The 16,388-nt window shown below is 34.9% G+C and overlaps 1 protein-coding gene across 4 annotated transcripts in view; it reads right to left on the bottom strand.

The window, feature by feature from the left end:
• The window catches only part of LOC139686104 (inactive phospholipase C-like protein 2), a 223,946-nt gene that overhangs the window by 30,763 nt on the left and 176,795 nt on the right, over positions 1 to 16,388 (bottom strand). For all 4 annotated transcript variants that reach the window (XR_011700295.1, XM_071583275.1, XM_071583273.1 and 1 more), the window contains exons 6-11: positions 13,417 to 13,480; positions 13,044 to 13,137; positions 10,869 to 11,072; positions 7,002 to 7,119; positions 4,999 to 5,170; positions 2,046 to 2,223 (exon numbers count right to left, since the gene is read on the bottom strand). Coding sequence is in view for 3 of the 4 variants with exons in the window: in XM_071583275.1 (XP_071439376.1) it covers positions 2,046 to 2,223; positions 4,999 to 5,170; positions 7,002 to 7,119; positions 10,869 to 11,072; positions 13,044 to 13,137; positions 13,417 to 13,480 (830 nt within the window). In the remaining variant the exon portion in view is untranslated. The remainder of the gene's footprint in view (positions 1 to 2,045; positions 2,224 to 4,998; positions 5,171 to 7,001; positions 7,120 to 10,868; positions 11,073 to 13,043; positions 13,138 to 13,416; positions 13,481 to 16,388) is intronic.

Genomic DNA, 16,388 nt, shown 5'->3' with positions numbered 1-16,388 from the left:
TGCTTGTACAATGAGGTTCCACTGTATTAATCACATGATGCAATGTTGGAGTAAGTGTTTTCATGGGATTTTCAAATCTCCTTTTGTGGCCCATTGAAAAATTCTCATAAAATGGAGTGACACTGTAAGTTAACTTTTATTACGCCATTTATTATGTAAGACTGAATTAAAACTCTCCTTGATTAATTAACTTAAGCCAGAGGTGGGCAAAGGAGCACTCTCATGAGCAAGCTTTGGGTAAGTTAAAAGGGGTAGAAAAAGCAAGAAGGAGGAAGGAAAGAGAGAAGGTAAGGAATGCAAGACACTGAGCGAAAAAGAACCTGTCAGATTCAAGACTTGCTGGTGGGCTCTCAACTCCCAAGGCCAGAGTAGAGAGTTCTCTGAGAGAATGGACAAACCATTTCCCACCAATGACACAAATGATGAATCTATTGCCTCCCTCTTTGAATTTCCCTCTAAACCTTAGTGACTAAAGAAACATTTACAAACACATGAGAAATTGCATTCTCCTACTGGCATGAAAATGGTGCCAATTGTTTTAAAGTGAAATTTTGATATTCCATAATGCATACATGTAACAGCAATGCTGTTAGGGTGTACTTTGGAAAATAAATTTTGAGCAAACATCACTGGCCAATGACTAATTTGGCACGCAAGTGGTGTCAGTCAATGACAAAATAGTATATTTCAGTATCACAAGGCAGCCTGAATTTTAGCATAGTATTTTAACTGAGTAAACTCTAAGAACATGCAAAATATACCGGAACAGTAACTTTTAAACAAAATCATCTGCTAATGTGTATTACAATGCAACACTCTCAGTATGCAAAAATCATTTGCCATCTCGGTCAAGGTGAATGATTTTTACAATATGGAGTTTTTGCATTGTTTAACTGAGTATCTAAGTTACACTATAATCATAGTTGATTCATGTTTGAAATGAGGGCATTACAAAGATGATAAAATTTTTAACAATTATGCCTTTAATATGAAATTACTAATCTTGAACATCGGAGTGACTGCCACTTTTTTATCATCAATGTAAAGAAGTATAAATAAAAACAAAAATACACTTATACAAACAAAATTACTACCATGAGAATGCCCAAGAATAGTTTTCTGCTGTGCATTCCTATTGCATTATCAATGAACATATACAAAAAGAATCCTCCTAATATATCCTTTTTGATTAAAAAAATCATGAAAATAAAACAGTAGAAGAACTTAATATTGGATAGACTGGGGTAGGAATGATGCCCACGGAAAGGCAGTAGCTCTAGACACCTAGGCCTCAAATACATAACTTCTTGAATTACTGTAACTAGTGTTTAATAACATTAACTTTACACACTACATTGTTGTCACATTGGAATGGAACTCACCTTTTTTTTCCTCAGAATTAAAAGAGAAAATATGTATATGTGATAACTTGAGTTTTTCAACTCAGAAGGAATGGATAAAAAAATATTGGAATCGAGGCCTAATTAGCAGAAAGGAGGTATCAAAATAATTTTCCAAGCAAATTTCATAATTTTTAGCATTTAAAGTAATGGATATCAGCCACAAATTTTGCAGAAACTAATTAGATAGGTATAATCATTCAAGTCCCATATTACACATTCCGGTAAACAGGCCTTGGTGCTGTAAAACTAAATATGCACAAATTGTGAGAACATAACATTTTCAAGGCAATAGTAATCAGTTCCTTTTGTTACTGTTAGCAGTGATATGGCCATTAAAAGTTGTGAGGTATATTTGATATTTCACCCGGTGAGGATTTAAGAACCTCTTAGGATAATTCCAATTCTCTATGGATATATTCGGATATCTTTACTAAAGGAACTAGGCCCAACGAAAATTTCCCAAACTCAAAAAAGAATTTATTGAAAGTACATCATGTTCATGCTTCCAAAACATTTGAGGCCCGTGAAGAGGAATGAGTAAACATGGGCCAGATGATAAGAAGTGGCACTTGTCTCAACCTGACCGTTGGCCAGCATGCAGAGATTATTGACAGAGATGATGAAGAAACTTAAATAACTCACGTGTTTGCCTGGAAGTGGAGAAATCTACAAACCTTGTTCTGACTAAACTAACAAGGTCTGAAAGTTCCTTACATAATGGCACCCTTTTAGGATTATCCTTTCTTTTATTTGTCTCACCTCCTTCATCTTCATCTGAAACATCACCTCCTTCTCCACAATTTTTTGGAAGCTTTTTTCCCTGATTGTAAAGAAATTAGATTAGTTCAGGGAGAAAGGTTGAGCCATTGAACCAATTCATTCTGGCCGAAAACCAGTCTACAGTAAACTCTTGATTATCCGTGCTGATGGATGCACGAAGCACGGATAACCAAATTAAGAGGAAAATATGGTCAGGATATTAACAGTCACACTCCTTCATTCCTAGTTATTAACTCCAGTTTTTTAGCTATGGAAAGTACATTATTTTTCCTTTACCGGCCATTTATATAAAAGGGTGGAATTATATTTCCACAAGAACACAGAACTCTCATACAATGAATAGCAGAGCGTTTTTTCCTCAGAAAGGTAAACCAATCACATAGCCAGGAAAAACAAATGACTAGTGAAAGACAAATTTTAATAAGGCTAATGCAGATTCATATTCATCATATGATACCAATTAAAATAATGTCATGTCAATGGTTTATGACTTATCTGTTGTACAGTTAAACTATGCCTTTGCTTCCCTCACAGGAGAATATGAAATTCTTACGGCTAATGAATGCAAGTAAGATGAAAATGGGAAAGTACAGATAGTTCAAAAATGTTTATATTCTACAGACAACTTTTGATTCTTTAAATTATAAGCTTTTACCAAAGCTGACGTATTTCAAACTAGTATTTTTAAAACAAGTTTATTGAAGTTTCAAAGAATTTAATTATGTTGGTGACTTTAGTTTTATCAAAATTTCAAGGTGCTAGGAAGAGAGCAGCACGGATAATCCGAAAAATGGATAATTGAGAGTTTACTGCATTTCCACATTTTAAGAAAATTTCAAATTCTGAAGAGTACCCTTAGCAACACTCATAAAATAGTATTCACAATTTTCTTGATAAGAGCATTTTACCGAGTAACTTTTGCATTTTTTCATGTGTCTTTCGAATATAATGTGGCTTCATTCCAAAAAAAATATAAATATCTGGGGATAGAGTTTTATTCACGCCGTCAATATGCCTTCATGAGTGATTAAAAAAACACTTGCCAAAAGTTAGAAGCTAGTCATCCTAGCTATTAATCCTACTTTTTACTTCAAACAAAGGGACTAGTTTTGCAATAGAATCACATTTCAAATAAATGGATTTATAGTGATATAGATTTGTACATCATCGTTCTTTTTACTTCAAACAAAGATACTCAACATATGTTTAACAATAGGTTTATATTCCTAGGAGAAGGGTTTGCAGAGTAATAGATTCAAATGTCATCGAATCTTTTTTCAACAAAATATTTAATCAAGTTGAATTCAAACTAAATTCAACTATATGTGACCCATAACTGTATCCAATGTGACTTTTAAATACTTAATTCATTGAACTATATTCAATTAGGGATAGCTAAAATATATAGAACTGTTTTTAAAACATGGTTCTTTCAATGCAACATTGGAAATTTGCATATTCAAAACCTCTGATATAGTGCTCATGCCAATATTATTTGATGATAATATTAAAAATTATCAAGCCTCAACTTGCTACATATATGGTGCACACTTCCTGTGCACTACAGTATATCTTGTTATTTTGATCCCTCTTAATTTGAAATATTGCTAACCTAAGAATGGCACTTAACCAAACCCTCAGAACTAGGCACATATTTTAGCACATAAATCAAAATAGGTCTAAATTAAATCTGAATTTATGATCTGCCCCATTATTTGCAAATATATAATTTAGAAAATATTCCTGAGACATTGTATATTATATAGTAAGTGTTTACGCATTGCTAAATTTTATGTATATATCTTACTGGTCTTTCTTCCATCAATATGAGAGAAAACCTTCTATTACAGAAATCTTGTCAGGACATTGCTAAATGGGAAACTATACGGGAATATACAAACACTATGGGAATGCCAAACATAACATAATGTTGCTAGCCGTGAGATAGTGCTCATCATCATCAAATCTGAACTAAGAACAAATTATTTGGGTAGTGGTGTGGGACTTTCTATCAACCGATTGTGACTTTATACCTCTTATTTCATGAACCAGTACTAGCAGTAGATGTGTGAACAAAATTAAATCACATAATCAGTCACAAGCGGAAGGTCAAAACTATTATTCGGAATTAATATAAAATCACCAAGTATGGATAATATCAATGTGCAATCTCACAATAATGTGACTAAGTACTCTCAATAATATTGAATAAAAAATGAAGGAAGAGGTATAAAAATGTCATTTATGTTATTATCATAGTGCTTAGGATGCATGTTAATATTTTGATGATGAACCAGAGTTCAAAGTTAGGGCATTTACTGTATCATTTGGAGGGAAAGTCTTCATAGCGGCAAAAATTCATCTGCACACTGCTACCAATGCCTTGGGTAACAATGCCTAGATTAAGAGAGGTCAAACAACACATTAAGCTATACTGACAAAGATTTTGGCATTATCATGCAAAGATAAACCAGTTGTGCAGGCATAGCACTGTGGTATACCATGCCATTCCGACCCTTCTTCCAGTATTTTTGAAGAAAAACTACTTCCCATGAGTAATGAAGAGAATGTGAAGTCATACTAGCTTACTGAATACATGCAGTATAAGAATAAGCCTCATATGGCTTTACTCTAGCAAAAAGGAGAAAACTGAAAAGATTCTTCCTAAGAATTCCATGTCAAGAATCACCCCAGAATATGTATATCAGTTTAATGCTAGTATTCCAGTATGAGATACAGACAAAATACAAGTTTCAATACTAGAAAACTTACAAATGAATTAACAAAATGATGATATTTCCTTTTTGTTCCTTACCATTATAAGGATTTTCCCCCTAAGCTCTTGTGGACTCATTTGACTTAAATCTTTGGGATTGTCTTCATCATGTATGTACAATGTTTCACGTAACTTGGAGCGTAGCAGCCATGCAGCTACTTTTTGTTGCTCAATACTGCAATGATTTTCTAGATGTATTATAAGAGGATATCTGGAAAAATGATCAAATGCATGAGTAATTCATCATAATTAAAACAGCTGGTTCATTATACTTTAACTGGTATTAGTAAGAAATGAATATTTTCATGAGTAAAAACTCATTAGAATATACCTATTACCATATTTTCCCATCGATAATGCACACCCAGAACTTCATAGTTATCATTAATTTGTATAGATACTGGGCGCCCAGAGCTTCACGGTCATCTTGAATATGTATAGATGCCCTACATCTGTATATACATATATATATATATATATATATATATATATATATATATATATATATATATATATATATATATATATATATATATATATATATATATATATATATATATATATATTAATATATATATATAGTAACACACAATATATAAACACAAAAAAAGAAGAACACTCACACGTTATTTCTTGATATTTTGACAGAAACAATCCGTCTTCATCTGAAGATATAGAAGTAATGATTACTCACATGTTATTTCTTGATATTTCGATGGAAACAATCCGTCTTCATCTGAAGATATAGAAGTAATGATTACTTCTATATCTTCAGATGAAGACGGATTGTTTCCGTCGAAATATCAAGAAATAACGTGTGAGTGTTCTTCTTTTTTTGTGTTTCTATATTGTGTGTTACTGTGTATTGTACTGTGTATATATATATATATATATATATATATATTACATATATATATATATATATATATATATATATATATATTACATATATATATATAGTATATATATATATATGTATTACATACATATATATATATATATACCGATTGTACGGAAAAACTCATACGAGCGGCACAATAATGGGCTGACACAACATAACACAAATAGAACAGAATAGACACATATAAAAGAACACTTACACGGTAAATTGTTCGAGCTTTCGGCCCTCTCAGGGGCCTTCTTTAAGAGAGACTGCTCTCTTGAAGAAGGCCCCTGAGAGGGCCGAAAGCTCGAACAATTTACCGTGTAAGTGTTCTTTTATATGTGTCTATTCTGTTCTATTTGTGTTATGTTGTGTCAGCCCATTTTATATATATATATATATATATATATATATATATATATATATATATATATATATATATATATATATATATATATATATATATATATATGTGTGTGTATATATATATATATGTGCATAAAAATTATACATAGTGCATGTAAAAATACGTCTATATTGGATGTGTGTGCGTGTAAAAGTACATCTGTGTTTGGATTTTTTCAATTTTTATTACATAATGCGAATCGTCATTTTTTGGATCATCTGAACATTTTTGTTTTGATAACGTGCGTGCTATCGAGGGGAAAATATGGTATTATATACCATTATTTGCTCCTCATCAGATTTTTCAAACTTGTGACTCCTACATAAAAATAGAGTAAAGTTTGCTGTTACAAGTACGGCATAAAGGGAGAATCTTACAGCCATAAGTGACTCTTAGCCATTTTTGATCTCATGGTTAAAATTATAGTTTCCATGTTAATTAGGAATACTCCTGTCATACCACCATAGTATGTTTTTTCAATGTTTGTTTTCCATTTCTAAAAACTGCATAACTAAGCAAATTGACATAATTAGGATCACCAATTACCATTGATGCAATCATAAAAAATTGAGGCACACATTAACTTTCTCTGGGGTAATACTAAAAATGCAACAGAACTCCCAATTCTAACATGTAAACTCTTAAAATGAATACCTTACGAATTTAATTATTTCCAAGCATAACTATGATATGTAATGGCTTCTATTCATTAAGTTTCTGTACGAAGAGTTAAAGAGTAAAATGCATACTTACTGTGAGTATACAAATGCAAATTCTTTGATGACTTCCAAGCAGTCTCTAAATAAGATTTTTGAAGTCATTGTGTTGCCATGGTAAACATAGGGTTCATCAGGGCCATCCCAACTATCAACTGGAATGAATAACCATAAAAAAATATTTTTAAAGGTGATCAATTATTTGGAAGACAGGAATTATGAGACTGGAAGAAATATAAATTAGAGTAGCCTCAACTGAACAATAATGTTCACATATTCTTCTACAGCAATCAATGTTGGCATACATCACCAGAGCTACAAAGCAACAAAAACAAATTTTCCCACAGAGCATTCATGATAAAATGTGAAACAATATAACGCATTTAAATTATTTGACTATCATCATCACCAGTATTTCAATCCTAGGTCTAGTTTGCTGCAGCCCTTCATTCTACCCTATTTAATGTGAATTCCCTCAATCCCTGATACCTTCTCTGTTTGACGTTCTTCTTAATACGTCCTATGTAAATGTCTCTTGGTCTTCCTTATGGAATCTTCCCTTTCTATTTTTCTTTCAATTATATCCCTAATCAATCCATTGTGCCTCAATGCATGTCTAATCCATATATTTCTTCTTTGCCGTAGATTCCTCCATGTGGTCCTATCCTCTTCTGCTCTTTTATATACTTCCTCGTTCGTTACTTTGTCTGTCCATTTAATCTTCAGTATTCTCCTCCAGCACCATGTTTCAAAGGCTACTATTTTTCGCTGGTCCACTTTTCCAATGTTCCAAGTCTCGGAACCATAGAGCGCCATGCTCCACACGAAAGTCTTGACAAATTGCTTCCTCGTTTCCAGCCTTAGGTATTTTGAACATACTACAAGGCCTATTCATAAAGTAAGGTCTCCTATTGCTTTTTTCATGAAAAATTAAATTTATTCTCAACTTTGCATACATCATTGGAAAGGTTGAGCATTTAGCTATTTTTCTACATAGTCGTCATACCTTTCTCCCGCTGCATCACGAAGCCAACTGATAACTGCTTCTCCGATATAAATTCATTGGCATTTAGTGGAAGTGTACAGTGAGAAGTGTATGGACATCAAAAACGTGCGGAAGCCATGCAGGGAGCTTTTTCATGGCCAGGAAAACATCCACAATGAGCAGCGGTCGGGGTGGCCAAGTTTGCTGGAATCAATGGTGGCCCCAATTGATGAGATGGTGTGCAATAACCAAAGAATTACCCTTGATGAGATAAAGGAAGGTCTTAATGAAGAAGAGTGTGGCAACTTCTCCGTGCAGAATATTGTGTCGGAGGTCCTCGGTTACAACAATGTGTCTCACCAAAGGAGTGTGTTTGCAGCATGATATTGCACGTCCACATGTGTCACATCAAACAACCACCCTACTCAATGAATTCAGCTGGGATATCATCGACCACCCTCCTTACAGCCCAGACGTCGCCCCCAGCAACTACTACTTGTTGCCCGCTCTCAAAAAAACACCTTGGAGGACAGAAATTCAAGTCACATGAGGAAGTGCAAGAAGCAGTCGTCTTCACGCGTTGGCTTCACGACGTAGCGGGAGAAAGGCACGATGCCAGTATTAAAAAGCTGGTTACAAGGATACAAAAAGTGATTGATCGCCAAGGCGACTGTGTAGAAAAATAGCTAAATGCTCAGCCTTTCCTACAATGTACACAAAGTTGAGAATAAATTTGATTTTTCATGAAAAAAAATAGAAGACCTTACCTTTCGAATCGCCCTTGTAATTGCCTCTTCTTCATGAATGCATTCTTAACTTGGGGTATTTTTCGCTTGATGTCGATCAAACTTATTCCATCCCATGTTATACTGCTGCCCAGGTAGATGAAGGATTCTTCTTGTTCTACTTTCATCCCTCAAATTGTGATGACTGCATTCAGCTTTCTCTCTTCCATTCACAAGGATTTTAGTTTTCTTCCTGTTGATGTTCATAATATATTCCCCCAGTAATTGGTCCATAGCACTCAGAGTTGCTTGCAGGGCCTCTTGCGTTTCTGCCACTACTGCCAAATCATCTGCAAAACAGAGCATGTTGATTTCTTCTCCATTCATCTTGAATACTTTGAAACCCAATACTTGTGTTTCTTTTATTGCCTCTTCCAGGTATATGCTGAATATTGCTGGTGAGAGGATGCATCTTTGGCTTACTCCTTGGTTTATTTTGGCTTCTATTTTTCCTCCATTTTTCAATTTTTCATTTGCATTGTTGTAACCTGATTCTTGTAGAGATTATGGATAATTTTTCCGCTCTTGTAGTCCAATCCAAGCGCTTCTAGTATCTTAAACATCTTGCTATATTTGATGTTGTCATAGGCCTTCTCTAAGTCCATGAATGCCACATAGAATGGTTTATTTATGTGTCTCATTTTTTCAGCCAGAACTCTCATGCTGAGAATTGCCTCTCTTGCTCCTTGGTTTTTCCTGAATCTGAATTGGTTTTCTGAGAGGCTTTCTTCTGCCTTTCCTTCTTTTCTTTGGATAATTATCCGAGAAAGGATTTTTGATGTTTGAGTCACCAGGCTCAATGTTCTGGGTTCTTCGCATTTATCTTTTTTTTGGTTTCTTCAGTATTGCAATCATTATACTTTTCTCAAAGTCCTCTGGTATCTTTCCACTGTTTTAGCTATCTTTGATTATTCCATAGAGGGCATCCTTCACTTTAACCCTGAGTGTCTTGATTATTTCTCCGTTAATTTTGTCAACTCCTGGTGCCTTGTTGTTGCTCAGGTTTGCCACAGCTCTCTTGAATATGCTTCTTAATATCTGCGGACCCCGATCGTCTTTAGTTATCATGCTTTCATCTTTGGCTAAGCCATCTTCTAGCGGTCTGGGCGCTTGATAGAGTACTTCAATACATTCTTTCCATCTATTGCCAATGCCGTCATCATCTATTAGTATTTTTCCATTGACAGCATGGATGTTTTGCAATTTTGTTTTTCTTTCCCCGAATTGCCTCTTCACTAGTTTATATACCATCTATCTATTTCCCTTTTTCATGTTGTCATTATTTTCCTTGCACCAGCTTTTTATCCATTCTTCCTTTGCCTTCTTGCACTCTTACATGACCTGGTTCAGCAACAGTTTATAGAGGTCTTCTTCACTCTCATTTCTTGCATTCTTGTATTTTCTTCTTTCATCTATGAGACCTCTTATTTGAGCTGTTATCTATGGCTTCTTAGATATTTCCACTTTATCCACAAGGAGCTCATCTGCAGCTGTGATCATCTCCTTCTACTTCCCTTTCGATGGCTGAGGTGAACTTTTCTCTTGTGTCCTTTTCCTCCAGTATCTTTGAGTTCCATCTGGGTTGTTGTGTCTCTTTCTTCATCTTCTTGTGTCGTAGTCTGCTGTCCATGATCACCAGGTTGTGATCGCTATTTATATCTGTGCCGGGGTAGCTCTTACACTTCTTAACTTGGTTCTTGTATCTCTTCCTGACAAGTATATAATCAATTAGGTATCGTGCTCTGTCTCCAGGCATCTACACGTGTATCTTCTTCAATGGTATCAATGATGCAATGAAATGACATGTCCACAAGAAAAAATTATATCTCCAGAGGTCATAATTAAGGAAGATAATCACTTAAAAAATTACCAGAGATACCACTGAGAAAGTTCACCTCACTTTACTATGCAGTACCTTTGTTCAATGAATTTTCCACCCAAAAATTTATCTCAAATCCCTGAAAAGCTTTTTGAAAGCATATGGACAGACTGACATTTTTAATACTCAATCGTAACTCACAGCTCAAGTCCTGCATATATGTAGGCCTACTAATATACAGCTTATAATGAGTGACCATTTTTTCCATCGTACATATATTTTTAAGTTACAGAATAAAATTTACAAAGTTATTACCTTTAACACAGCGGCAGCCATTACCCAAGGCCCTTATATATCCTTCCACACTAGATGGACCTTTGATTTGGTCTTCTAAAAGGTATGAGTTGTGAGATGTTGAGATGAAGTAATGAGTAAGTGGGTGGGTCATATCTTGACACACATCACGATGAGCTGGCTCAAAGATGTCACATTCATCAGAGAGTAGATACTTAGTAAAACCTGTTAAAAGATATGGACAAATTTTACAACAGATTCTTGGACAAGGCTAAAAGACTTTTAAATAAAAAGCTATGATTGTATTTTAAATGGAGAAAAATTATTTTCTCAAGGTAGATTAATATAAAAAGGGGAAGAAAACTATTTGACATGCTCATTCAAGCCCTTTTAAGCAGCTGCTAATTGTTCCAAGAGGTGTTTTAAAGTTAACAAAAGTACAAAATTAAATGATACTCAGATAATTTTTAATTCATTTCACAGCTAAATATACCATGATATTTTATCATACCATAAATCAATTTCAAATTTAGGTGGCACCATGGAATGAGTGCATTTTCAATTGAGGATAAAATAAAAATTTTGGAACAAGTTGATTCTCATGAGGGAATCTGTATTGACCTGGAAAAACATCTACAATTGCAGGCATCTACACTAAATACAATTGTGAAATATTGCAATTGGATGCTACCACTTACAAAACAGCGTAGACATTTGTCAAAAATGAGAAAATATATCAAAGAATCCTAAGTATAAAGAACTACTGATAGAGGGGTTTTTAAGTGATAAATTATTAAATATCCCCATGAATGGTGTCATTATAAGAGATAAAGTATATCACATTTCTACAAGATTGGGAATGCAAGATTTTAGAGAGTCCAAAGGTTGGTGGGATATGTTTAAAAATAGGCAATAAATCTTGCATACAGGCTGTGTGTGGTGAAAGTAGAAGTGTTGACGTTGAGGCTGAAACTTGGTGGAAGGTGTCAAGACTTTAAAAGGCTTCTTGAAGAGATGTTTTGAATGCAAATGAGACAGGGGTATTATTTAATGTGCTGTCAGCAAAAATACTGAGCTTCTGAGGGGAACAATGTCACTGAGAGGTGCTGAACAAACAAAGACTGTCTTATTAATCACAAATGCAGATAGATATGAGAAGCTTCAGCCAATAGTGGTTGGTGAATCAAAGAGTCCTAGATGCATCCTAGTTCAAATTTGTAAAAAACATTGCTTACTAGAGATACAACAAATTCCAATAAATGAATGACCTCAGAAACATTTAAGGATGAACTTCATGCTCTGGGTGCTAAATTTGGTTCTTAGAACAGGAAGAATCTGCTGCTTTTTGATTAGTGATCAACCCATCTACTGAATATACTCTTGAGAAATGCACAGCTAAAACTTTTCCGGAAAATTGTATTAGTGAGCTCCCAAAACTGGTTTTAGGCATCATACACTCATTTAAGGTGAATTATCAAAGAATGATAGTATAGAAAAACACATCTCTGCATGATTATGGTAGAAATATAAAGGCAATCAAATGGAATATATTGGATGCTTCACGCTACAAATCATGGGCTTGAAAGCAATTTAAGGGTTCTAAAATATGGTATATAACTGCTTAAGGAAGGCAGGATTTTTATGTTGATCATGATGGAAAAATTCCAGCTGAAGTTATTTGTGATGGTGATACTATATACAATAACTTCAGTAATTTAGCACATGAAAGTGAAAATTCTCCTTTTCCCACCATTTGCAATTTTCTCCATTTTAGACTTTTTTTCTGGGATTCCTATAAAATTACAATTTAAGGGTTTTACTGTATTTTCAAGAGTTACCATAATCTTCCCTCGCTTGATGTCAACCCCCACTTTTTCCTTTAAGTTTAATTATGACTACTCTAAAAATTGCCCACAGGTTTTTGAGATGAAAAACAAAATAGTGTTTATCAAGCAAACAAAAGTGTCTATTGCAATAGCCAATATTTTATTATCCATTGATTTGAAACGAATTAGATATTCTTATGCAAAGGCATTGTGCAAGTATGAATAAGACCAAATTAATTAGCATCATATTAAAGAGGAAATTAATATCAACTTCTCAGTTTCCAAAGATCCTCGAGGTCATTCATTTACTAAATATGATATAGTAAATCCACAAAGAAAACTCATGTGAATGAGAACATGGTGCCCTTACCATCAATCAATAGCTGGCCCTTTTCTCTAGCCCCAGGTGTTGGCTCATACTGCTCAACTATTTCCATACACTTCTCTGGAGTAAGATCTGACATCTACAATAAAAATGAAAAATAGCCCGGTGAGGAAAACAATGTTCATCAAAACCTCCTCCTCAGAAATGAATGAAGTAAATATAAGGGGTCATCTGATTCAATATGGGGGAGGCATCAACAAGAACCTTAAGAAATGGGAGTAAAGTGTGTCTATCATCCAGTTTTGAAATACCAGGTTCATTTCAGCACCTTTAATCAAAGCACAGGATGCAATGGTGGATGGAACCAAAGGCATATATATTGATATACGATATGCTTGTGCTCCTTTTTGACACTTACCCCCTGTTCACCTTCCAGAAACAGTTGTAAATCCTCAAGAGTAAGGTAGTCTTTGTTTGCAAATCTGTGTTGAAAATAAAAAAATTTCATCAAATACAAAACTACCGACATCGATGAAAAAATTACAAAGGCAACAGGATAATGGCATTCTTTGGTTAACCATATCAGATATAACCTGATGAATTTGATCACCATGGTGCTATATTTATTTAAATGATTAATCTACATACCAGATACATACCTGAGGAGCAGTCAAATGAAAACCAAACACCCGCTACAACAACCAGTCTGCCCACCAACAAGGACATAACCTATTGATAGAAATGAGCTCTTACGGCTAGTAATATTGAATATAAAATTGATTGAATGATTGAATGAAAAATGATTGAATGTAAAACTCCAATAGCCGTAAACAGTTAAATTTCAAGTGCAGATAATAGGCACCGATCTCAAGTTGGCTTCTCTTGGAAAAAAGAAAATTAATTTCGCAAACTAAAATTTTCCTCCAAATTTTATTGTCCAAATGAAGGTTCCGTTTTTTGTAAAGAAGGAGTGAATTAATGAAATTAGGGAAGATGTTGTTTTGTTTACAATTTTTAAGAAAACGGATGTCCTCACAAATCTTAGCAAACTGTTTACATTCATTCAAGGACATAACCTAACGACTGGTTGTGCCTGTAAGTTGTCACTATTCAGTTCTCCAACCAGAGCGAAGGCAGTATTGATATGTAGAAAGCTAGCTTCTACAATTTTATGGACTGAGTGTTATGGCAGGTGTTCGGTTTTCATTTGACTGCCCCTAGTATTAATATAAAGCAAAATGTTTAAAAACAGATAATTATGCTAACAAAATTAAGGGTACAAAAATACATTTTTAGTAATTATTGATTTACTATGCTTGCTTAGTGCATTTTTATTCTGAGCATTAAGCCTGAGGGTAGATAAAATTTTACCACTTTCAATCAACATTTTATTTGTTATTATGTTTTCACTATTAACACTCTTTGTGATAAGATCCCAGGCTGGCCATCTCTAGAGTGACAAAGAGCTAGCTGTCTTTGGAAAAAAATTATCATGAAACATTTCAGTATATTTGACCTTAGAAATATGATTAAGATAAAATAACAGTGGTCACTCTGACATACAAGGGTAGGCTGAAAAGTAATACACACATGCTTGTAGACCACAAACAAAATGACCTTCAGAAGTACTCCTGGTTGCACATGGAAGTAACATTCCCCTCAACATGCATGCACAGGTTTGAGGTAGTTTCATTCATCGAGTGTACTTCCAGAAGCAGAAGTATGGAGACGTGTTCCTGGACTATATAAACGAGAGTTAAACAGCATGCTGTCATTGAATTTTCAACTGCTGAAAAAGTGACTCCTACTGAGATTCATTGTTGTTTAAAGGCTGTTTATGGTGATAATGCTGCTGGTAGGTCTACTGTAAATCGATGGGTAGTAAACTTTCGTAGTTGCGAGCCTGGAGAAGCCATTATTGTTGATGAAACATGCAGTGGATGTCCAATCACTGCCACAGACGATAAACATTGCCAACTTGTCAAAGATTTGATTAAAAATGATCAGTGAATCACTCAAAAGTGTATCGCAAACCTTAATGGATATCCTAGGAAGAGGTTTGTTGCGTTAAAGGCAGCCTGGTGCCAATAATCTTGCAGCATGACAATGCTTGTTCTCACACCTTATGCGCAACTGGAGAGGCTCTGTGAAACCTGAAATTTGAACCGATTCTACACCCTCCTTATTCTCCTGATCATGCGATTTTTATTTTTTCCTCAACTCAAGAGACACCTCAAGGGTAATCATAAAACCTTGGAAGATGAGGAGAAGGCAGCTGTGAAGTCCTGGATTCAAGAAAAGTTGGAAGAGTTTTTCAGTGACTGAATAAAAAAACTTGTTACACTCTAGGAGAAATGTGCTAGCCTTAATGGTGACTATGTTGAAAAATAAATATATGATTTTGAAACTTAAGAATTGTACTGAAATGTGCCTTTTGCCCGATCTTGCTATTTGTTTTTGTTCCCGCTCAAAAACATGTGTGCATTACTTTTCAGCCTACCCTCATATTACCACATTACGGTAGTGAGTAAATCAATTCAATCAGTAAGCATTTATGAATACAAAATACAGAATGTAGATGTTGATTTTTTGCTCTAATGCTCTGACATAGAGTAATAAATGTAACTTGGGAAAAGTATATCCTATTAAAAATTGTGTATGACATGACTTGGTGAAGTTTCTCCATAATTAAAGGAAAATAAGGAACTTGGACTTAATATTTTTAATTTTACAACCTAGATTTCGTAATAAAAAGACACAAAATAATATGAAAATCCCTCCATGGACAATCACAATAAAATAAAAATCTAGATATACAGGGTCCATACAATAGGTATTGGGACTAGTTTGCTGTAGCCTCAACAGTGTCGGATGGGGGTCCGACCGGTTGGCTCGGTAGAGGGGTTCCCCACCACTCAGGCGCACTTTAGTTCAGTCGCCTCCGGACAATCTTAGGCAACACTACATCAATGAACGCCAAACACATACTCGAGACCAACCACTTCTATGAATTCAAATTACAAGTGCCACTTAAGTTCAATAAAAGCAAAAAATCAGACATGTTGGAACAACTGGAAATTGTCCAACGAGTATAGAAGAACACCCCCTCCTCAATAACATGAAGTTCACTTCCTCCTCCCCCCTCCATTCCATCAACTTTCGTTTATAAACATTGACCATGTGTGACAAACAACTGCCCCCTTCCCTGACTGCCCCCCCCAGTGTGTGAGGTATTCAGCCGCCACCCTTCCAGAAGGGCCTTATCCCCTGGCCCTTACTTCAACCCTTGGCCCACCAGCTGGCATCGTCCTGGCTGCCGATGGGCTATTGGTGACTGCTGGCATTCACCCAAGTGGACCACTTCGCACTTTACAACTCTTTGCACTGTTT

Source organism: Hetaerina americana, unplaced genomic scaffold (genome assembly GCF_022747635.1).
Source record: "Hetaerina americana unplaced genomic scaffold, ioHetAmer1.1.p SCAF_13, whole genome shotgun sequence".
Classification (NCBI taxonomy): domain Eukaryota; kingdom Metazoa; phylum Arthropoda; class Insecta; order Odonata; family Calopterygidae; genus Hetaerina; species Hetaerina americana.
This window is presented reverse-complemented; position numbering and strand designations above follow the sequence as displayed.